Raw genomic sequence first — 26,302 nt, 5'->3', positions numbered from 1 at the left:
AAGATAATGCAAATCCATGACACACGATGCATTAAAATATTTTTTTATTGAACATTCCAAACAATATCGCTTGTTTACTAATGCAGTGTGAGATTGTGTGTGTATTATATGTTTTCATTGATTTCTATAATCTAGTCAATCAAAGTAAAGAAAATGTAATCAATTGTCTATCAAGCAAATTGTAGGGGCGAAAATCATCAAATGTCTTCTCCCGCCTTGAGTGAGGGAGTGTCAGACTCTTACCAACTAAAAGCCACACCGTTCCTACTCCTGCTTTTCGAGCCGGAGCCCCGTTAACCCGCTAGGTAGAGCGTAGTCGCATCAGTAACATCGTTTCGTCACAACTATGGATAAGGTTGTTCTATACTTACTAACAATATAATAATCAAACATCGAAACAACAGTAACATAAAGAGTTTTTTTACAACATGCATCTATCATTACTCATCTCCTCATTTCATAATAACCAATCAACAAAAACCTAACGTGACATTTACAATGGACATATAAACTTAATTACTTAATCATCATCGTCATCGTCACATCTATAATGGACCAGCATTACATTAATTATCATAATCAGATTGCCATTCATTAATCTTGTAAACAAAAGTGTGAAGTAACAATTAAGAATCATGAATGGCCGTCGGTCGGCCGACGAGCTAATTCCGACTCATAGGTTTAAATAAGATTGACACTGTTTATTAAGATCATCAATGAAACGACCTCGACACATTGTTATGTGGAGGAGGCAACCCTATTAATATTAGCCACTCGATTGTCGAGACCACACGCGGCAAAGCGGTGAAAAGTCAACGTGGTAATTGAATGCCATTTACTAAGTGCGTGTTTGTTTCCAATGTATATACGATTTGACGTACGATACGTCACGTTATTTTTAAGAGATAATAGTATTTTCGTGCCTTTATGATTCTTGAAATGTCTATCATTCAGTTATTACAGGCATATTTTTTATCAAGATGTAAAACTTAGTGCAAGTATTTACATTCAAAATAGAGCAAAACAGAAAAAATGCCCCCAATAAAATTGATCTTTATTATATCGATTGTGGGCGATTATGGAACACTACGAGATTTGCAGAAAACTTACGCGGCGTCTACGCAGCTAGTACGCGGTGTGTAGAAAACCTACACAGCGTAGGTGCTACGACTACCGCACATTGACTACGAAACACTATGAGTTACACTACGTGTCGTCTACGGAGTTACTACGCCATCTATGTGGCTACTAGAACTACTACACATCGACTACGAAACTACGCGATGTGAAGCAGACCTACGCAGCGTATACGCGGCTACTACGTCGTCCATTTCGGTGCTGCGACAACTGCACATCGTCTACAACTGCGTAGCCGCAGCGTAAACGAATTTTAAGTGGTACGTAGTCGCCGTAAAAATTATGCATAATCAATCGTTTAAATAAAGGTTTTTCTTTTGAAATAAACTGAAATTTATTAATTACATGATAATCTCATTATAATTAAACAAAATTGGTTGGTAATGAGGGTGATTGTTATATAAATGCTATAAAAAAAGGAACATACAAAACGGAACACGAGACAAAATATAAGAAAGAAATATACAACAAGTAAATTAGCCACCACTAATATTTTTGTAAACCTAAGCTCATGCAAAATTGGCAACTGTATGTAAAAATACATAAAAAAGGCGTTGTAAACATTTTCTAAGATCAAATGCCAAATGAAATGACAGAACGATGATTGTAATAAGATACTTTACGTTTTGCCGCCAAACGCATATTAAATATCAAATAGCATTTAATATGCGTATTATAGAAATTTAAATGTCTACTGTAACCTTAGCATTTACTTTATTATTTTATTTTTGTTGTATATTTATTTATATTATGCAATTTCAATATTATTGAATTTTAACTTGGCACTATAGAATATCACATTTTTTAATCCCTGAAGGTGTAGGCAGGAGGTATACATAATAATAATGATGATATGTAACACCCACTTTTCACCATTTATGTTGTGTTATGAATCCCATGTATAAGATAAATGGGATTGAGGATGAGCCTATCGATATGTATCGGGCATAATTCCAGATTCCATACCACTTCCTAACCGAGATTTTTTTTACTATTACTGAAAAGACTGATGACTGTTAATGAAGCGAAAGAGGTATGTAAGATTCGTAGCAATTGGCATTGTCTCTGCTTACCTCCATGGGCAGGCGTGAGGTTATGTATGTAATGGAAACTGAGAACAGTCAAAGAAAATAGAAAAAACAATATTTCCAAATTGCACACTCACACACTATTAAACTGACAAACAAAAATAAAGTGTCAAAGTTCACGTTGACTGTATTAGCCAATAGCAATAGTTCACGAATTAGCCAATAAACACATTGGTATAGATATGATAATTAACTACTATAATATGTACTCAACATCTGTTCGCAATGTCTTGTAATCATATTATATACGATGATATTATAAATGCGAATGTATGTGTGTATGTTTGTTACTCAATCACGTCAAAACGACTGAAGGGATCGAGATGAAATTTGGAACAGATGTAGCCAGATTATGGTCTGAAATAGCACATAGGATACTTTTTATCCTACGAAATAACGGACGAAGCCCCTGGAAGAAGCTAGTCAATATATAATCAATATTTATCAACATCATCAATAGTCCACTGCTGGAGTTTGGAACTTCTCTTCATCAGAAGGTTTGCCATAATCTCTTCGTTTGGTAGATGGGTTGAAGATTTATCAGAAAAAAAGACACGAAGAACCAGCTATGGGTTGCCATCCACTGCTGGACGTTAGGCCTCCTCTATATAAGAGATTCATAGGTCGGTTGGAGATTTATCACAGAAAAGGCATGAAGAACCAACTAAGTGGTGCCATGCACAGCTGTACTGTAGCCTTAGGCCTCCTCCATGTACTAAAAAAGGATTCAAGCTTATCACTCATCACTGCTGCCGATCTCTATTAAATATCCCCTTTAGTACACCTTCACGATACCCACTAGAAGAGCGAGGATGGTGACTGTCGATAAATGTATTACTATTTACATTCTGCTCTTTCCATAAACATACGGAAATACACTCTTACCTAAGTACTTACACTTCTACTTTAAAGTGTGAAGTAATTATTCTAATGACATGACAACGTTCGCCGTATATTAACGTCAATATACGTTGGTACTTCTATACTACGTAGGTAGGTGTCTACTAAATGTAGTGTAGTATATGTAGTACGGTGTTGTCATCGATAAACAATAGTCAATAATAATGTACAGGCAGTCATCAGTATATGTAGTTTTAAATACAAGTTCTACGAAAGAGTACACATTTCTAACATTTTACATTAATAATAAACTGTATTTTATCAATGAAAATAGGATTTGTTTGTCTGATTCAAAAATGCAGGATTTTTTGGGCAAAACTTCCAAATGTCAGACTCTTACTGACTAAAAACCACCCCGTTCCTACTACTGCTTTTCAAGCCGGAGCCTCGGTAAACTCGGTAAACGGCATCAGCCCTATTTCCATGTGTATTGAGATTGTTTTAAAATGCGCATGTATTCTTTTTACAAGAACGTAGTTATGCACTTTTCGTGCTCAAATAATTGAGCAGTAAAATTGATTTAACCAATCAAACTTCGACAATTTATAGTTTAAACAGTTTGGTAACAATCAGAAATTGTCGTATAAACGTAATTGATTCTAATTGTAATATATCGTAGTCTAGAGCACACAAGGTCGCCCATACATTATATTTATTCATTTTAATGTTTATATTGAATCGAGCAACGTCGTGGGCGGTTAATTATCTCGAACTATTTAAATTGCTCATCTATAAATATAGTAAGAGATGAATCATAATAGTAAAAGCATGAAAAACAGTGCCCTACTTACGCCCGAATACTCAAACGCTACTCAATTTTAAGTTGTACTTAAATATCGTGCTATCTCTGTCATTTTATAAAGAATTGATAGTGACAGAACTACATTTGAGAGCGTCTTAAAATTGAGTAGCGTTTGAGTATTCGGACATGTTATAAAAGAACTGTTAGTTACAATAACAAAATTGGAACGCAAACCGCTAGACGTTGTTCAGCGAACATCTGATAGAGAAATGTTGCGATCACCTGGATCTCGCGAATAGTTAGAAATAACTCAAGCCAGCCACTCGTATTGTGGAATTATATCACAGATCTATTTTCAGAACGCGATATTTGGTTCACCAACATCAACAATTCGTGGAGAGTGTACGGTTGGACTTTGGACTTCCCTACAAAAGAGAGGCAACCACAATCTTTACGATTGGCAGACGAGTTGGACATCGTAGTATAAAAGGATCAGGTATCTCAGAGAGCGCTTTGGTTTGCTCATCATCACCAACACCCTGTGAAAGTCCGTCTCAGGTCTCTGGGCCGCAAACCTACAGCCTCAACAAAAATGGTTTGGTTTTAGGGAGGGAAAATCAACCAATTACACTTCTCCCGCCTTCAGCGAGGCTAGAGGGAGTGTCAGACTCTTACTAACTAAAAACCACTCCGTTCTTACTCCTGCTTTTCGAGTCGGAGCCACGGTAAACCCGCTAGATAGTCCGCAGCTCCGGAAATCTCTGTGCCTGGCGGGTTGGCTTCTGAACGCATTTTAAAAGGATCCAGCTTTATCTTTGGTTCACCTATCGAGGTCAAAAATGGTATTCGTTTTTAAACTACGCACAACAATCTTGGCTCACATTCATTCCGTACATTTGTTTACTATGGGTTATAGTCGTAGCATGATAAGATGCATGAGTCACAGCCACTATCACGCAATGAGGATACTTCGAATCGATGACGGAATGTTTATATATCTATTATCTACATAAAAAAACTGAATGGCACCGGCTTACCGGGATCCGGTTTAGATTTTCATACCTATTTACCTAAACTAGTGGTCGCCTAGTGGTCGAAATTCAACCATATACGATTTAATTTACAATACCACTTAACATACGTTCAAGGATAATTTTTATTTAACTCAAACTCAAACAAACTCGTTTGTAAAACTCTTTTCATATGAGACGTGAGAATATCATCGCAATGTCTATAGATTTTGACGTTTTGTCAAATACGATCAGATACTATGCATGTGTGTGTAATGTTTTATTTATTGATTTAATGTACTTTATAAGCATTATTTTTGAAAAATATTAGCGTCCTGCACTTCTCCTACACATAAACTAAAAGTGATACCAAGATTTTATGCTCCTACGTCCGGACTTTTCGTAAAAAGCGGTCCAAAGTTTTCAAATTAATATATAGATAATTCAGAAGATTTGAGATTTTTTAAGACTGCCTCGTTTGTCGAGTGGTCGCAAGTACGACTTGGACAAGGGATCTTGCATACCATCTTGCATTCGAAAATTAGTAGTAGGACGGAATAAGGAAATGTGTCCATTATATGGCAATAGGCTCATCCTATTACATGGGACTTATAACACAAATGATGAAAAGTGGGTGCCCGTATTGCATAGCGGCATTACATGCCGTAATATGCACCTCTGCATACCCTTTCGGAGATAAAAAGGCGTGACGTTGTATATTAATAATTTAATATTGTTCTTAAGTAGTATTTTGTAAAGGTTTTCCTTGTCTAGTCGAAGAAATTTCTAGTAACAGTTATCCATGACTGAAACGTTATTTATTATCTTTTTCACAGTATATAGAAATTTTCCGCGTATCGGCTCATGACTGGCGTATTTATTTAAAAACCTAACGATTTTATATAGACGGCTGATTGATGTACAAAGTAAACAAGGCGATAGACATGCCATAGATTTTAAATACATCGACGAACTTGCTAGACTTCATATCAATATTGCTTATATTTAATGTAGCATAGATATTATTGACATCAACAGTTCGTGACTGTTCACTACTGGACTAAAACATAATGGGGGTATGCCATTATCTCCCTGCTTCGCAGTGCTTAGCATGTGAGTTGGTATAGATGATTCCTTATATAGATGATTTTGGTTTCATCAAAGAGCACTGTTGCTTTTTTTAACACATTGAACGCCATGGTGGCGGAGGATTTGCCTTCAACAGTTTTCTTTTAGCAGTCAAAGATTTAGGAACGTAGTGGTTTTTATTCAGTAAGAGTCTGACACTCCCTCTCGCCTCGCCCAAGGCGGGATGAGTCATTGGATGATTATCATCCCTTAAAGAGCAAGGGTAGTAGCAAATCTATGCTTCAATCATACAATCCACACGGCGTAACAAACTGAACATAACAAAAGAACAATTATCAAATTCGGTGCAGCCATTCCAGAGTTACACACGTAAAAACATTTCGACGATTATCTTTATTTAAATAGTCAGCTTAAATATTCGGTTCGCGTTCTTAAACATTGTTAATTCGTGATTTACGGATATGTAAGTCGTGTGGACAATGTGTCACCTTGTCCCTTCGCTCACTAGTCCGTACAAAATTATCACAATTACGTAATGCCACAATTATTGCGATGATGATCACGTCGTTGTCTGTACGTACGTAACTACGTATGTATGTTTGTAGCCAATGACAGAGTGCCACGTCACGAATGGTGATCCCCAGTTTGTATATGTGTGACACTAATTACCAATTCAAACAGTCGAACAGATATTTACGTATTTCTGTTGTTAAATACAGATACGAAAATGTCTTGATTGGATTTTCTTCTTAGTATGAAACACAAGAATATATTCTATGGTTTTCTCGCTAAATACAATACAATGTTAAGAGTTCTTTGTACATAAACAATGATAACATTACGTCTACTAATAGTTTACTTTGAGGTAAGTCTACATAACATCAGAACATTTTAAATATGTGCAAAGAATGAGCAGCAAATCAACCTACCCCTACTATCGAGTTTCTCTTTTCAACGTTATTGTTTTAGAATAAAGTCGGAAATTGAATGAAAAGTATTTACAGATTGGAGTAGGTTGATCTGCAGTACTTATACATCTGTGAAATTTAAAAGCAACATTTAGGCAATGTCTTCACTGACACAATTCGGGGACCGGTTCTTAGTACCTAGACAGTTACAAGGTACGAAGTGTCTTTAAGAGACACAGTATTGCTAGTATCTATATATTAATACGTGATGCAAAAACTTTGAACCCCTTTTTACGAAATTTGCGCGGAAGCAGGAGCATAAAATTTGGCACACTTATAGTTTATGTGTAGGAGAAGTGCAGAACACTAATATTTTTCAATAATAATGCTTGTAAAGTACATTAAATCAGTAAATAAAACATTACACACGCTACCATGTGTAGTATCTGATCGTATATCTGACAAAACGTCAATATCGAACGACATTGCGATGATATTCTCACGTCTCATATGAATAGAGTTTTCCTGTTCATGTTGCGCCAAAATATGGTAACTTGAATTTTACAAAACTAACAGTAATGCGTTCAATAAAAATTATCCTTAAACGTACGTTAAGTGGTATCGTAAATTAAATCGTTTATGGTCGAATTTCGACCACTGAGCGACCAGTGGGCGACCACTAGTTAAGTTTAAACACATTATGCAGTGTATAAACAGCAGTTAATATGATCATTGTCCATGACATAATGAACGTGATTACTCTATCTTGATGTATGGTTTTAGAATTTGAATGTGACTAATTAAGAGATCGGTATCTGGTAAAGTAAATTATCACTATTGTTCGAGTTTATGTCACATGTGTGACTGCCAAGATAAGAGCTCTTAGTTTAGATCCGGAGTCGTTGTCTTATTCAGTTGATAATTTACAATTATTACTAGTAACCAATAGGCTCAAGCCTATTACTGCAAAAGTAGTGAACATTAACGTTCATGAGATAATTATCATTGCAAAACAGTAACCCTTAGCACGAGTTTGGTTTACGTTTGTTTATTCGAGTCGGCCAATCAGAGTGCCGAAACGCGCTCACGTTTCAATTACTTTAAACGTAAAGCAAATTCATACTGAGGGTACAGATAAGGTATATAAAGCTTGTAATAGTATGGAATAGTTCTCTATTGCGTTTACAGACGAACTGATATCTATGATTGAAGGTGCTATTTTTGCGCTATGAGCAATTGGAAAACAACATCTATTTCTGAATAGCGTGATGGGAACATAGTCATAACATAGCAACTCTTTTCCTCGAAGGTGTAGGCAGTATGAGTAAACTTTCACATTCAATTTTCATTAGTGATGTTAGTCAGTCGACCGTATTTTGTATTTGGGATTAAATTCGAGCTATATCTATGAAATCTATGAAAATTAAAAACAATATTGACTTCTTTAACATGTTTGTTTTCAATTATAACTTTCATGAGATATACTGAATTAATTATTATGTTATCGGCTTAATCACGTAACGGTTTGACGAGGAACTCGACGAGTTTCAAGCCTTGCTAGATTTTTTATATATGTATTTGTGATTGCATTAACGAAATCTCAAAAAATCCAAGTTTTTTTGTAGTAGTAACTTAAGAAGAATCATACCAAGCCTATCAATAAAAGCAACCAAAGTACTCAAAGGCAACAAGAGAGATATTTGTAATAACATCTCCAAGTTGACATTAGAGAATTAAGCATAAACTACAATCTCAACATAATTAATAACAGAGAAGACATTGTTTCAACCATGCTTTGACTAGAGGGAACAATGGAATAAAATAGCCACTGTGACCAGATAGAAAGTTGTTAGGCCACATCTAACTTTGTTATGATTTCATTGTTACATTCTGTTCAAACATTGTGACATAACACAGCGTCTTTGAATCCCCGAAGGGTTATAAAGATATACGCTACAATGTGACACTCAGTCCCGTGTAATAAAGGGGTGCGCCTTTTGTTACAAACCGGACGGTTACAGGCTCCGTGTTGGTCGCAATCAGGACTTTTAATTAGATTTTAGCTAGATTTCGTGTCTAAAATAGAAATACGTAGTAATATGTTCGATTCTTCCTCTCGTTTTAACGAAACGAGCTAAGAGATTTCGAAACGTAAAAAGCTATACATATTTTTTTTGAACTTTGTATGATTTTTACGTCAAATAACTGACAGATTTCTAGAAAAATCGAAAGTCATCAAATCTATGAATGAAAGTGTGATTGTTTTTGAATATTTTATTGTATTGAAAAGTCGATATAATTTATTATTTACTGAGGAAACTAGCCAATTATACAGTCTTCATCTTTAATACAAAGGTATAAGGTATTAATAATTATTAAAACAATTCATGACAACATGTATAATATTATATGGGGTTACAAGAGCTAGAAGAATGACTCATCTTAAAATGAGTAATGTTGATAACTGGTCTAGTGGTGAGATCTATCAATTATTTTTTGTGGAGCTAATTTGAATAGTTATGAGTTTTTTGAGAACGACATAATAATTATTACATTAAAGTTATCGCCATTTTAATATAGTGATGAGTAATAGATGAACTAATTTTAAAATATTATATAATTTTTGTGGTTTGTCCTGTTAGTTCTGTGGTTAGTTTTTGCAAACGTGAATGTGCATTTTTCCGAGTCTAGTTAATACAGATAAATCACTAAAACTTTTTTTAGAGGTGGTAAATCATCCAATGACTTCTCCCATCTTGGGTGAGACTAGAGGAAGCGTCAGACTCTTACTGACTATAAACCACCCCGTTCTTACTCGTGCTTTTCGAGCTGGAGCCTCGGTAGCCCGCTAAGTAGTCCGCAGTTCCGAGTCGGCATCAGCCCTGTTGGGCCACATATGTGGTGGTCTGATGGCTCCTTGACTGGTTCTGGTCGGGCGGCGAACTAAATCTACCTCAACACTAGATAGTAGTTTGACCCATTGTGTTTTGTTTTTGTTTTCACAAAATGCTTTGCAGTGCAGAACACAGGGAATCTGCCTGGTTACGTGGTGCTATATCATTCCTAGATAATTATTTATATGCAAACACAGCACATGTTATTAGACAAAAACTAATCTTTCGCCACCACTTTAATTCAAAGTAAATATTTAACAGTGTCGTGCGTAAAAAACAAATATTAAACATGTAATATTAATGAGTAATTATAATGAGCACGTACATCTATAGAGATGGTGGAATTATCAATGACATCATCACAAAGGAGATCCTATTATTCGTGTTATTACCTAACCGTTTTAGACATAGCATAATACAGACGACAGCAAGTCTATCTATCCATCTGTCTGATTTTTTTTCAATGGATTTACGTCTTTATATAGAAATGGTAAAGTTGAAAATCGAATAAAGAAATTTAACAGAAAGGGGTAGGTTGACATGCTGGCAAGTGTACATTATCTAAAAATTGCGATTTAGTCATCGCATTATTATTTATTTAGAAGACCTCGTGTAACCGGTGACACAACAAATGTTACTGAATATTTTCCCCAAAAATATCTCTTGAATGTAGACTTAGTATTTAGGTACGTGTATTCTATAAAAAGCTTCATTGGTAATCTCTGAGTATTGCAGTTAAATAAACACGTGTGATTCATGTTGAACCGAAACATCCGAATTTTCCTTCATAATGTTATGAAGAAAAGATTTTCTTTAAGGGATATCGTGGCCAACGAGCTGACAGCAGATCACCTGATGGTAAGCATTCGGTGCCCGCCATGGACACACGCAACACCAGAAGAGTTAATTGCCAATCTTTTGGGGGTTACAGATTTAAGAATTTGGGGATTTAACCTTCAAAATTAAATGTTTTTTGATACAAGCGTGTAAAAGACTGGTTGGTTTTATGGCCACTATTTACAACATTTCGAAAATCAGACAGGCTTACAGCCGTTGCTGTTAGTCAGTTATTAGACAGACTTACAGCAGTTGCGGTTAGTCTGTCCGTCAGTGAAACTAGGACATAAGTTAACTAAAAAAAAACGGTTTACCTACGTAAATATACTGAAAAAACTTCTCAAGTTTTGAATCATACATGAGGAGGAAGAAAGAGGATGATGCTGACGAGGAAGAGTCCCCCTGTGACTCAAAACTAGTAGAGCTTGTCTCAGTATATTTACGTGATTAAACAGTTATTTTTAGTTAATTTACTACGTCTCACGATAGTTATTATAAACATAAACTGCCGATTGATGATAAATGTTATTCTAAAGTTATTTATCGATATGATCACTTCGAAGACATTGAATAGCCTTTTAGACATTGAATTCTTTTATTCAACAATAAATGCCATTTACAGTGCCATTTACGGATTACATAAATACAAAAACATAAGTTAATCACCTCTATTCAAATGGTATGTAGTTACAGATTTTTTTAAACACATGTATGGGTGCGGCATCTTCTAAACTGCATGCCAGTCTCAGCTGAGTATCACGATTGAATACTGATGTGTTTACCGAAATTATGACGTCATGCGCCATTGACCTGCCCTGCCTGTGTCTGTCAAGGCAGACGGACAAACGGATATTTTGATAGTAAGACAAATACATAGATTCGAGATAAAGATATGGCGAAGTAGATCAGGAATTTCCTCTGAAATTGATAAGAGATTATGCTTAATCGGTCATGTTTTGCTTGAAAGTTAGTGGTAGAAGGAAAACTGCGCAGATTTCTTTCAATGGCCTTATACACGACTACGATTGTGATTTCTTTAGTTATATCTTAATCGTACCGTGCAAGAATGGGTCTTACTTTACTTTTCTTATTTATCGACTAGCTGTTGCTTGCTACTTCTTCCGCGTAGAATAGACTTCTAAAAGAATTTGTTTTTTAAATTTCTTTTCAAAATAAAATATTTTTTACGTTACGTTACAAGTTACTTATCAGTATATCGTCAGCATTTAATACTATTGAAACTATCGCTGATGTCGTATTACGTTTCAATTTTTTTCTGCTTTTAATAATTGACTTATAACAAGATTGACTGTATAACACAATGGCATAAGCTGTGTAATTTAGTATACGTAAATTTGTAAATAAATGTATGATGTGAAAATAACGTCCAAAATTATGTTTTTACTTTACTCTACAGTTAGGAAAGATAAGCAGTGAAAGTCTAGAACAATCTTAGGTAAAACACGGCTAAACCTAATTCGATTAAGCGTAATTAATTGATTTTACGGCTGTTCTCTGTTACCAAGAATTTAGAAAATAATGGTGGCTTTCTAGAGCGTATCACAAAATTTCAGAAAGTAGTTTCCTGTTTGTGAATAACTATTTGAATGAAAGAAATATAGAAGGTGAATCCATTGTCTCTGCCTACCCCCATTGGAGACAGGCGTGAACATATGTATATACTATTTGAATGAACAGGTACAGTAGTCTTAATCCTAACCGATTGGCTCTTAAGACATTCGCGGGAAGGGTACAGGAAGCGACGAGTGATTTATTCCTTTATTCACTTAATTAAAGTGTCGCCGTCACGCCTTTCATCCCTGAAGGGGTATGCCATAATGTCACTGTACTATACCTATATACTATGTACATCCACCATTTGTGGCGGTCGCACTTGCGACAAACTCGACCAACGAAACCGCTTTAAAAAAATAAGGTAGGTAATTAGTATTGTTTGACAAATGTTTTTGGCTTTAAAAACATCAAAGTACAAACATTAATCACGATCCCAAATTACATTTCTGGACTTTCCCAAGACAAACAAAGTAAATTTCGAAAGAATACCTATTCACATGCTTCCAAGATATTAGTTGGCACGTTTTCAAAATTAATATTACGATAGCTATTTTAAAAGCTATTACTATTTTATAACTATTCATTACTAGCTTTTGCCCGCGACTTCGTTCGCGTGGAATAGTGACTTCCGGCAAATTTTTGGTTTTAACCACATAGTTCCCGATCTCGCGGGATCTCTTCAAAAATGAGATGTGGAAGATATTCCAGGGAACTCTTCAAAAATCAACATAATGAGCTCTGCGTTTGAATTTAATAGATGTATACTCACTTAGGGCATTGAAAAAATAGTTTAAAAACGGACTTAAACTAACTTAAAACTAAAGAAAGCTACGAATTACGAATTTATAACAATTAAAAAAGAAACTATATTACAACCTATCCTCTATGCTATAATAACCAAGCTTAAACTAAATAATTTAAAAGAAACGACTTAAATCTAATCTAATTAAAAAAAAATTAGACTTACAATTTTATTAAAAAAACTAACTACAGTAACTACTAATAATCGATATCAAACTCCTACGTTAAATAGTTTAACCAAAAAACCAGGAAAACCCAACAAATAAACTTATTAATTGACAAATACAACGAAACCAATTTAGAATATACGAAACAGCAGGACCACTACAGACAAATAATCATACGACTGATAATACACTTTTTCTACGATAGTAAAGCGCTCGGCCGATACCCAACCAAATGAATGTAACGAAACCATAGCGCGATCTATTTCGATCCCAACTTGGATTATTTATTTATACTCCGTTCGGGCATTTTCTTTGTACTAAAAGTTTAATTATATTGATATTATTTTTTTCATACCTTTTTACTATTTATTTACTTTTTTTCGATGAATTAAAACAATAACATGAACCGAAGTCGTGTAACGATCGACATAGAATTATCTATACTCCGTTAGAGCATTTTCTTTGTACTAAATGTTTTATTATATTGATATTATTTTTTTCATACCTTTTTACTATTTATTTACTTTTTTCGATGAATTAAAACAATAACATGAACCGAAGTCGTGTAACGATCGACATAGAATTATTTATAAATAATTTATTTCTTATTTTTATTTTTTGATTTTTGAAATAAAAATATATCTATGTCCTTTCTAAGGTTCTAAACTATATCTGTACCAAATTTCAACCAAATCCGTCAAATAGTTGCGGAGATTAATGGTATAAGCATAGAATGTTTGACGTGATTCTTTAATTTGACTAACTTTTTTATTTATGAACCGATTGACATGAAACAAACACTAAATGTAAATTTAAGCATCCCACAATATATTCGTGAAAACCGCATCCAACTCGGATCAGCCGTTTCTGAGATTAGCGCGCACAGACGAACAGACAAACAGACAAACAGACAAACAGACAAACTGACAAACAGACAAAAAAAAAGTTAATTACATTTTTGGGTTCGACATCGACATAACAATAACCCCTGCTATTTTTTTTATTTTTATTTTCAATGTACAGACAGCACTTTTCTACGATTTTATTATATGTATAGATATTGCAAAGTATTTTGATTGTAACAGCTTAACTAATATTATGAAGTGAGAAATGTATTCGTGTGTTACATTTTGGTAACTAAACTGTTGCACTGAGTTCAATTCATTTTGTGATTTATAAAGATACTAGGTTCTGACTGAGGCTTTACCCTCGTTCCCATGGGATAAATAGCCGATGCATTATTCCAGACCATAATCTATTCTTATTCCAAATTTCATCCCGATCCCTTCAGTAGTTTTTGCGTGAAAAGAGTAATAAACATCGTGTCATCGCATTTATAATATTAATAAAATATTGAATCTTAAAGATTCAATACCCTTTTTACTGTGTTCTAAAAAACTAGAGGTAGCAAGTATGTATTTGATACAGGTGCTCAAAAAACTTACCCAAAATTCAAACTAAAAAAAATAATAATAACGCATTCCCAGATTGAATTAGTATGCGATACCTAGGTATGCGAAAAAACTTACAAGATACCTGTGTCTCCATCCGGTCCTGCCGTAGATATTTTTGACCGTTTTAGATTCGTAATTAAGGAAACACCTACCTACAAGCATATCTTTACAGCCTAGATTTAAAGATATTTAATATCTAGACCTTTTTAGTCGACAATTAAGTTCCTAGTGGTTGTAGAAGTAGTTGTGTTCTAAACATCGTATGTTCAAACTAATCAATATATCAATTTGACAAGCGAGAAATTAGCTCAGTTTCTTTACATTGTGAAAAGAGAACAATCATTTTCCGAGACTTCGGTGACCTAAAAATGTTTTCTTGAAATTTCGTCTTGTTAAAATACCCGTATGTCTTAAAATTACAAGGCCATCACCGATTTACGAGAATATTATTTTCCACTGGCCTTCCCAATTCTTTGTATTTGTGGTTTTTCATGACTTTTACTCGTATGTGTAATTTTGTATATTCCTTGTTTACTTTTTTTTTCTTTGTTGCTTCAGATGTGGGGATTTCTATGCTTTTCCGGGGGAGTCCGGAATTGCGTCTCTCTACTCTCTATTACTTGGGACTCATATCATCTGTCTGGTGAAAAGTGGGTGTTATATTTTTTTTATTGAATAGGTGGCAAACTACCAATCGAGTCACCTGATGGTAAGCGATTAATTAAGTACATATAAAATAAGTACTTCTGCATTAAAAGCTGACGATACTTATGTTATGTTACTTACAATATAAATTGTGAAAAGTGTGTATAGCATTACGTGCCGTAATAACAACCTATGTCTTCCCCTTCGAGGATAAAAGGTGAGACGATATTTATTATGATTGTAATTAGTTTCATAATATCATGCAAATGGTATTTGTGTCATCTAAAAAGGAGGAAGACTGGTTTATTATTTTTGACCTTATCTTACTAGTCTGATTTTACCATACTAAAAATAGTCAATGTTGTCAGTTCTTAAAAAATAGACGGAATTTTTAATCAACCTTCATATATTAATCGTATTATTTTCCTTTAACGTCGTGGGGCATGCATATATATAGTTTAGTGTCAAGAGCACAAGATTAGTCTTAGAGTGTTTTTCCACCAGAGATGTGCTATGCTACGTTGCTGTGGATGCGTTTGGCTTCCACCAATCATATTCATGTTAGCATAGCATTGGTGGAAATGGACTCAGCTAAGCTTTGTTTTTTATATCGAAAGATACGTGCTATGTGTCGAGCTGCGCATCTACCTCGCACAGTTATATAGCTTAGTATCAGTGGAAACGGTCACATAGTTTCACAGCTTGGCTATTACATCTTCATAGCATAGTTACATAGTATATCGCTGGTGGAAAAGCACTCTCATACTTGACATTAAGTAAGTACTCCGGGGCTTCGGACAACCTTGCGAGTTACCGGTGGATTGAAGCAAGAGAAAGAACGAGGTGGTTATTAGTCAATAACGCGAAAAATATCATTTTGGTAATTTTTGTCCTTCAAAAAGCAAATAAATACTCGTAACTATCGTGAGACATAATAAATTAACTAAAAATCACGGTTTACACTCGTAAATTAATGGAGAAAAGCTCTCAGTTATTAGGCTGCGCAACGTCACCGCGTCTGTGCACGCTACTCATGATGCAGTCCCTCTGTGACTTGAAACTAGTAGAGCTTTTCTCTATTAATTTACGTGAGTAAATCATGATGTAAATATTCGTAATATAGACAGTGATGGAGTAATTCAATGGTGTTGTCGAATAAAATAAGGTAGTTGAAACCAAGTTATCGCCCAAGGCTGTCTTTATTGTGCTAAATGATAAAGCAAAATACCCTTGAGTGCCGCGAAGTGGGGTTTTTGTGTCGATTTATACCATCATGCTATTAAATCACAGTATATTGTACTCTATTACAATCATATTGGAGTGCAATTTTGTATGTAAAAGTGATTAGTTACTTGAGAATTTGAGTGTATGTAAGATTCGTTTATGTTGTTTTAAATAGATTTTGTTATCGATGAGTTTAATTGTGTTCTAGACGTCATTTGTGCGATGACGATATAAATCTACATAATATAAATATATAATTCTACATATATTATAATAAAATTCATCTGGATTTATAAACAAGATAAAAAATGTTTACTAGCAGAAAAGTTTACTATACTTTGAATGAATTTCTGGCTGATACTACTTTTTGTCATTTTTTTTGCAACGTCACGTTTTTTATCCCCGGAGGGGTAGGCAGAGGTGCACATTACGGCATGTAATGCCGCTATATAATGTACATCCACTTTTCACCATTTGTGTTATAAGTCCAATTCCGCACTCCGTGCAACTACTGAGAAATTTTCGAAAACACCGAAAAAATCCAGTAATACTTTACCCCACCCGGGTATCGATCCCGAGACCCCGAAAGCAGCAGTCGCAATAGCGACCACTCGATAACGAGGCAGACTTCAGGCAAACAAATGATCTTTAACTTAAATCTTTAAATCGCCAAACATAATACAATTATAATTGAATACATTCAATGTCCTAGACGTTGGATGCAATCAGGTGCGACCTTCTTTTTACCACAAAATAAAAATTAATATATTAATAAACCATGTAAACAAACAATTGGAAATCAATCAATCAACCTGGGATCCGGGTGTTCAAATAAAATCGCTTACCTAGACCACAGCAATACGTTTAGTTGAACAATTCATGTTACCGACCGCGACATAGCATATAAAATAAACATTTTACGACAGGTCAGCCGTTGGCGTATGCTATCGATGCACTTAAAATAATGAAACCTAGTTACACGAATAGCTAAAGTATTTAAATCGGTTCTAGTAAAGTGTTGTGATAGATGAGTCTGAGTAAACTATCAAAAGTTGTTGATGAATGTCTGATCGTGGCTGCTGAGTATGAATTTAATCAGATTTTTTTATAAGCCGGTAAACGAGCAGATGGATCGCGTGATGGTAAGCGATCGCCGCAACCCCATAGATAAGCCTAAACACCAGAGACGTTACAAGTGCGTTGCCGGCCTTTTGGCGGTTAGAAATTTAAGGGTTGTTGGGGAATCAGGGATTGGGAAGGGTAATTGGGCCTTCAACTACAGCTCAAGAGGACGGTGCGCTGTCCACCCGCCGTCAGCATTTTTTTTTGTATTGATGTTATCAAATGTATTTAAATGACAAGTTAATTGCTTGGTTGGAGCGCTGCTTGTTATGTGTGTTATAACCTTAACTCTGAACTTAACACTACTATTAACAACTAACCAAATATTTATTGTTAAAAACATACAATTTACCATAAGAAAAGCTATTGCCTCTATACAGATTCACTCTTAAATTTATTATCTGAAAACCATTTTGCATACTATACTTATGGCAGATAAATAATATGGAGTTATTATCACTAGTTAGTATAAGAAGTTATGCTAAACGTCAATGATGGACTGCTAACAATCTTTATATGGAAATGATTTCATACATATATTGTGTACCTATGTATATTTGAAGGTAAACACCGATTATTGAAAATTCTCAGTATAAGAGTTAGTAAAACTTAATACTCCTTCTTATTGGCAATTAAAATATCTTGAATGTAATTTTATTATGTTATTAGGTTTTATTCTGAATGATATTTTTTATATTTACACTTTGACCTACATTTAAAGGCACATACATACGACATACATACATAAAATATAATTGTCCTAAAACTATTTAAAAGATTCGAATCTGTGCTGTATGCGTTGATAAAATCATATTTATACTAGCTGTTTGATAGTAATAGTTATTGTGTAACAATTTAATTGGACAGTTTTAAAGAAAAATTTCCGTATCCACGCGACAATTCCGATACTACACTGCGATTAAGAAACATATGTTTTTAGACGGCGACGTAAACTGGGACGTACGCACACAGGCGTAGTAGTAAGCGGAACGAACTATTGCAACCAATGAAATCTTGCATTAAGTCGGAACAGTCGAAGTTATTTCGGGAAAACGTCTGGACTCTCTCCAAAAAGTGGAGGGAGTTGAATCAAAACCACTCGGTCACTTTCCTCGCTGTGTCAATGACATGTGTGAATAAGACAGGATCAGAAACCCTGAAATCTGTACGAGAATGTGTTTCAAAGAAACTATCTACCTATATTTAAAACCCCAGTGACGTATCCCCGTATTCCCGTATTCACATTTAATTTTTACGCCCGGCATACGCGTGGGTTTCGAGAAAATATCACATATAAGCGGAATCGGTGAATCAATTCAGATAAATAACCAGACAGAGGGGATAGAAAGCAGGCAGAAAACGTTCAGTGCATACAAATAGAAAATGTGAGTCAGATTTTTGGTAAAGATCTCACTTGTACTGAGTTTCAATGTGTTTTTCCACCAGAGATATACTATGTGGCTTTGCTGCTAAGATATAATAGCTAAGCTATGAAACTATGATACTAAGTTTTGTAGCTGATTTGCACGTAGAAGATGCGCAACCATAAAGTAGCTGTGCGAGGAAGATGCGCAGCTCGAGTATGCGAAGCCATCCATAGCAGGAAAGCATCCCTAGCACAGATCCTTAGCACCTTTTCGTACAACAACATATCTTAGTTGAGTCCATTTCCACCAGTGCTAAGCTATGTCTACTAATGAATATGATAAGTGGATACCAATCACATCCACAGCAACGTAGCATAGCACATCTCTGGTGGAAAAGCACCCTCATGTCGTAACCGTGATTTACTTAAAATTTTACACAGCTATCTACCATTACTACCGATATAAGAAAACATAGTAGATCATATATTATGGAATATGGATCATATATAATGGATACGTACATATAGAATTTGAAACCTTGATACAAAATACAAAACAACTAAGTCTCACGTAAATGCTAAGGTAATATGATAATCGATGTGTAAACATAATTATTTGAAATGACCTATGAATTGAAGAAGATAGCTTTAACTTTCTTACTGGACGTTTATCCTTAGTTCTTTACTGGTAAATAATATTCTTTTAAAAAAAGAAACAAAACCTTAGATGGTGGTGTATTTTTGTCAACTGCACCCTTAGTATGAGTTTGGTTTACGTGGAACGAAAACGAAACGAGGGCGCTCTGATTGGTTGATTCATTCGCGCCAGCCAATCAGAACACCGAAAATGCTTTCGTTTCGTTTTCGTTCAACGTAAAGTTAACTCGTACTAAGGATACTGAATGCACAACCCAAATTAAATGAGTCCTTGCCTCAAATGAAAGATTTACGAAACATTTCATCCGACATTGTGATAAATGTGTTTTTGTAATTAATTAAAATTCAGAAGGCAGCATCGTTTACACTAATATTTATTTATACTTTGATTATCTTAGTTTATGATCCTTGATAGTCGATAGTCATAATATATGCATTAGCTTTATGATTAGATCATCGTGAAACCTGTCCAGTAACCTTTAGGTAAGTACAGTATCACGAATGGTAATGAATATGTGAGGACATTTGAACGAAAAATTTACGGAAACTCAATGGCATATTATCATCACAGTTTCGAAGCGGTGTTTATATTTCTGTAGGAATATTAAAAACATTTGATTGCATTCAATGGGTTCCTAAACTAGTAATTAGACCAATTTCTACGCATTTACAGGGCTTATACCAGTGGTATAAAATGCCTCTATGTATGTATATTGCGCAATAAATAAATATATAACGATTGATCGATTTGAAAATGTCTATCACCATTGAAAGGTAGGGAGGCCTTTGCCCTGCAGTGGGACGATCATGTCTGAAATCTACATCTAAATCTAATTGGAAAGTTCACCTTTTGAGAGTATAACATTTTATCCCAATATTGCTACCAAATCAGAAAGTACTCAAAACTCTTTTTCTAAAGTCATCTTTATCTATCTAGTATTGTTTTTATTTTAATTATATGTAGCTACTGTTTGTTTTAAAGTCTAATATGATTACAATCTTGTTTCATGAGAAGCATCTTTCAAATCTCATCATATAAAAATAGTACACTTTATTATTCTAGTTACGTAAATGCATGAAAAACAATCTTTTTTAATTAACTTTAGGATAAACGTTTCTTCTTCTACTCTTCAATAGCTTGAAATAAAGATGGCATAGTTATTTCCATCTTAAGTGTTTGCATAAATAATCTATGTATAAGGAAAAAGTGCATGATATTTCACGATTTTCTCAGCAGGTATTTTCCTATTTTTCTAACGAATTATAACTGTAGATGTTGATGTTGAATTTTTGACTAGTGGACTAATGTCATAACAATTAAAATAGTTACCTAATTCTTTACAGTTTCTATTCAACTGCATCTCAAGTCTTTGCATAAATAAAATAAACGACAATACAATGTTCCGTGCCGAAATACGACTTGAGCAACCCAACCTAAACAAGTTTTGGCTCGGTTCAAAAACAAACCATTCAGACGACACTGCTCGTCCCAGAAAGCAATTAGCTTGTTATAATATTATTATGGTTAGACCATTCAACCACATGAAGGTACCACAACAACCATATGTTACAAATGAATACCTACTTCGAGATAATTAACGGAATGCCGTGAGCTATTAAATTGTACGGACGTCTTCAGATAACGCATACATCTGTTTTATTGCCGGCAGTCGATACTCTTAAGATAATGCACGTAAACAGATATCGTTCGAGAGTTATCATGAGCACAGCATTAGCTGATGTAAAGCAGAGCGACCTCCGAGTCGGGAGATTCGTTCCGCTACGATAAAGGGATTAGTTCGTCACGGCGCACGGCATTTGTTATATTCCTGTTGCTATACCTACGTGCTTTGAGGAAAACGTTTATGCTTAGATATGTCGATAAGTACCTGGCCAAAGAATCGTTCCCTCGCAGCCGCCATACTCTCCGTCCGAGGTGAACTTGATCCTGATCTACTATTATCGTTAGCCTGTTGCGTCTCGTTCTCCTCCTGCCGCGGGGACAGCCCGTCGGGCACGTCCACGGCTGTCGGAGCTGCCTGCACCAGCGTCTCCGCCGGCGCAGCTTTCTCGGAGCCGTCCTCTGCCATCGTCGCCACTTTCTGCACGGCTCCGTTACCTTTTCCACTACTCACACTACTATTCTTCTTGCTGATACCCTTTAGTCCTTTCGTCTTCTTCTTTTTCTTCGCCTCTTTAGGCGGCTTGCCCACTGGGAAGCGTCCGCTGGCGCAGCACTGCACGTTACCCATGACGGTGCGCGCGCATGTCGCGGTTTACTCGATCGGCGGGAGTCGGCTCGGTCGGTCGGTCGTTCGAAGCGCGTCGGCGTCGGCGCCGGCTCGCAGAATGAGTGCGGCGTGAGAGTCCCCGGCGTCGCGGCGCCGCCCACCCGCCCCGGAATTTTCGACGTACTTCAGAATCACACTGACCGCTGATTACGCGGATGCCGTCCGCGAAGGATCGCACCCGAAAGCCGAACCGCGAGCCGGCCGCGCTGGCGTCATCGTGCGCCCCTGCCTCCCGCGCGCCGCAAGGTCAAGGCGCGCTCATTGTTCCCGCTGGTGCTACTGGCTAGACGCGCGCCGCTCCGCTCAGATGCCCGACAACTATGGCTGGCGCACCACCACCACCTCAACACGCGACCCTCTTCCAACTGCTATCGATCACGCGATGTTTATGTTTGGCTGCCACGGGAACGGCACTGTACCTCGTCGATAGCGTCACGCCATTTGAACACCCCAGGCTTGCATATCGTTGACACGGTTGCCGTGAAAACTGTTGATTTTTGCACTAGTACATGTGTTACCGTGAATGTTGAGTTACTAGTGTTACTGCGGCGAGCAATGTTTTGTTATCGTGCGCGCGAGAGGCTGATAGTGCGAGAGGCGCACGTGTCGTGTCCGTCGCCGAGTAGCCGTAGTAAATAAACCGCTGCTGCTCGTAAACGACATGCGTCGCGGAAAACTGACGTGTAACTGCACAATGATACCATCAGTAGAGTAAATATAATAATATTATTCAGTTAATGAACAGGATATCCAACCGCGATTTGTTATATATAGAACACTGATTAGTTATTATTATGTAATTAAAACGATCATAGGCATAAATACCATTTACCTAGTACTTACACCACAACTTTTTTTAATTATTACAATATTGTCATCGAAAGTACATACTTAGACACGAACCTCAATAATAATTATTTATTAATATAGTTACATTACTTTAATATTTTCATTGATTTTACAAGAACCAAGAACCAAGACTTAAATTGAAAGAATACGGTACCTACCTATATTTAACAACTTTTAATTACGTAAACGGTTAAGGCGTTTATGTTGACGGTGTCCCAATTCCAGTTAAGATGCTATAATGTATGGGGGACAAGCTTTTAGTAAGTTTATACCGCAACCGTGACAGAAGAACACACGATTTATGAGTGCACTCTACGTTTATGTTGTTAAAAGAAAAAAAAATAAGTCTCCAAAATTAACTTCTTTGCTAATAGTGCGTTTCATCCTAAAATACTTTGGAAAGTGTTTGAATTACGCTTTTTTCATTTTGTTAAAAACCTACATAACTGAACTGTGAACTTAATACAAATATTCGTTTCACATATTAAGAAAAATCATCATCATATAAATAAAATAATTACACGCAGTATCTTAGCTTCTATCATTTTTCCTGTCAAAGGTCTGCAGGAAGAGATTTCTTCGGGAATATGCAGTGACTATAGACCTACCACCTATGTATAATATTCAAGAGAATACTTTTGAGAACACACACGGACATAATACATAAATAAATAAAAGTCCTCAAAATTATTTGACTTACTATTTTTTGTAGAATCACTTAAGGACGATGACATATTGTCCTATCCAGTAAATAAAATCAACCTAGGTTTCATCATCTACCTATCTTTAGTTAAATAATAGTACTTTAGTTTAAATTAAAACGTGGTCAACGTGCCAAAATATAACAAGGAAGGTACTCCACAGCATGACAGTACACTGTGTTCCAGTTTCTCAACTTTCCATCGCCATAATAAAACACAGCGGCGCCGACCGACGCACGCGCACACCAATACACATGCTATTTATGATTCAGATATGGGACGCGATTTGACCGAGAGCGATAATGTTTATTTATTGTGAATATTAAAAATATGCCAGACACCTTGATCGTGGTTTTATGATCGAGCTTTATACATAAGATACTGACTTATTTACATTTGTTTTGCGAAGAAATTGCGAAGGCCGGTAACTGGCCTCTAGTCTTTTGCTTTACATCATTACCGCTGTAGTAAATTTGAGTAATTAACAATGGAGCATTTCGTCCAATTAAGCATTTTTCTTTTCAATAACACTGTCACATTTCTTTTACGACAGATTACCAGATACCAGAAAACAAGTCAATCTTAAAATATCAGTACAACAAAAATCTTCCTATTCGGTGGATTTCCTGGTCCGGTGCAAAAATAGGTATAGTGTCTTATATTCCCCGAAGCTGCGGACTACCTAGCGGATTACCTCTCTCTGTCTTGAAAAGCTCTCTGTCTCGAAAAGCTCCTGCTTTTCCCACTACTGTAGAAACGGGGTGGTTTCAGTCAGTAAGAGTCTGATACTCCCTCTCGCCTCGCCCAAGGCGTGAAAAGTCATTGGATGATTTCCCCCCTTAAAAAAGGGTCTTATATTTGCCAGTTTTAATAACCTATCTTCCAAAATATTTAGTTAAGTTTTTATACAAAATGTTTTGGTCAAAATGACTGGACCAGAAATAAATACTACACCAATTCAGAAAAACGTTATTAAAGTGGGCGAAAAAAATCAATGGCGGCTTTGTATTTATATTTCTGTTTAATACATATATGAAACCTTGAATCTAATAATAACTATATTTACTGTGTATTACGGTTCAAAACACGGTAATCACCCAGTTATGATAGTTGTGGATAGAAACGTATAATATGTGGAGTTAAAGTTATATCTCTATATATAAAAATCAATTGCTGTTTGTTGGTCTCACTAAAACTCGAAAACGACTGGACCGATTTGGCTAATTTTGGTCTTGAATTGTTTGTGGAAGTCCAGGGTAAGTTTAAAAGGCGATACAAAAATGTTTGTGGCGATACGAAGTTTGCCGGGTCAGCTAGTAATAAATAAATAACATACATTTATACCTAAAATTTTCACAGAAGTATACATAGCAAAATCGCGAAAATTCATAGTATTTCGTAACTGAGGTAAAAGCGCTTCAGTACAATACACTACTACACTTTAGTTCGCTTATAACAAAGCTATTTGTGTCCGCAGTAACTACGATGTTTCTATTTTTGGATTCATAACAGACTTAGCTGAAACTCTACAATATCTAGCTACTCAAATCTTTAGCTTTGAGATATTAATCCAAACTAATATTACAAGGGTTTTATAAAAATGTGAAAGCAAATGAAGTTTGTTTTTTACCTCTATATGCTTTATCTGCCCCAATCAATCTGCTTTAAATTTTGCGCGCACCTTTTTGAGCTCGAAAAAAACCGCAAGTAAAAGCGGGTAATTTAATTTTAATAAGGTAAATTGCTACTTTTTTCTTACATTATAACGTTCAATTTTGATAGTAAAATTGTTCTAAAAAACAATAAATCGTTTGTTTGTTTGTTGAATCAACAAGTGCCTACTAATAGACTAGTACATTGTACATTTCAAGCCTTCGATCAACAATTTCAAGCAGAAAAAATCGTAAAATTCTATGGATTAAAAAAACGTAAAATCCTCTGGATTTTACTACAACAAAATATTTAAGCAAGATTAACACTAAACTCACCGTATCTGCATCACTTTCTTCAGTAGCTATAGCCACCCCTTTCTCCAAATGCTGTTCAGCATTGACCAGCTCTCTATCCAGCTCCGCAGTCTCCATCTCTAGTTGAGGAGACGACTGCAGTTCCTCCACTCCTGGAGACGGAGGATCAGGGTTTGTTTGGAGCATGTGACGAGCTGGCATCTTTACTACCAGAGGTCTGAAGTTCAGACGAGAGGGACCTGTAAAGGAACGGTATCTATTTAAAACTTGTGTGTAATATATTGATTCTTATTTTTTATTTGTAGTGCGGTAACACTCTTCCGAGAGGTCTTGCTTCCCAGAACTTATTAAGAAGATACACATTGAATAGAAATTGACCGTCAAATGACGCAACGTGGACAGTTACTCTTAAAGCTTCTATAATACATGTAGGTTTGATAGGACTGCCTGGTTGGTCGAGTGGTCGCAAGTGCGACTACCGTACAAGGCATCTCGGGATCGATTACCGGGTCGGGCCAAGTATTACTGAACTTTTTTCTGTTTTTCACAGCACGGAGTCCGAAATTGTGTCCAGTATATGGCAATAGGCTCACTCCCTATTACATAGGACGTATAACACTAATGTTGAAAGGGGTGTCCTTTACGTGCCGTAATGCAATTCTGCCTACCCCTTCGGGGATAACAGGCATGACGTTGCAATTTTCATAGTTTCTACGCAAGATGGTAAGCATTCGGTTTCCAATCTAGTCCATTGAAATGTTACATGAGCTTTACATTTTTTAGAGGACGCAATTTTATTTTTTGATCATGTAGGGGGGTCAATAGAAGCTTAACTTGAAGTTTGTGGGGTCGCCACCCTTGTCCCCCGGCCGCCATCT

The 26,302-nt window shown here is 35.9% G+C and overlaps 1 protein-coding gene across 2 annotated transcripts in view; it reads right to left on the bottom strand.

Moving 5' to 3' along the window:
- LOC118266873 (NAD(+) hydrolase sarm1) overlaps positions 1-26,302 on the bottom strand; it is a 70,277-nt gene that overhangs the window by 41,119 nt on the left and 2,856 nt on the right. Inside the window, exon 2 of one of the 2 annotated variants that reach the window (XM_050703264.1) lies at positions 25,446-25,663. In XM_050703264.1, the coding sequence (XP_050559221.1) occupies positions 25,446-25,663 (218 nt within the window). Of the gene's footprint in view, positions 1-21,505; positions 22,665-25,445; positions 25,664-26,302 lie in introns of those variants that run through there. The other variant, XM_050703265.1, reaches the window with a different exon arrangement.

The sequence above is a fragment of the Spodoptera frugiperda genome, chromosome 23, assembly GCF_023101765.2.
Source record: "Spodoptera frugiperda isolate SF20-4 chromosome 23, AGI-APGP_CSIRO_Sfru_2.0, whole genome shotgun sequence".
NCBI lineage: Eukaryota > Metazoa > Arthropoda > Insecta > Lepidoptera > Noctuidae > Spodoptera > Spodoptera frugiperda.
This window is presented reverse-complemented; position numbering and strand designations above follow the sequence as displayed.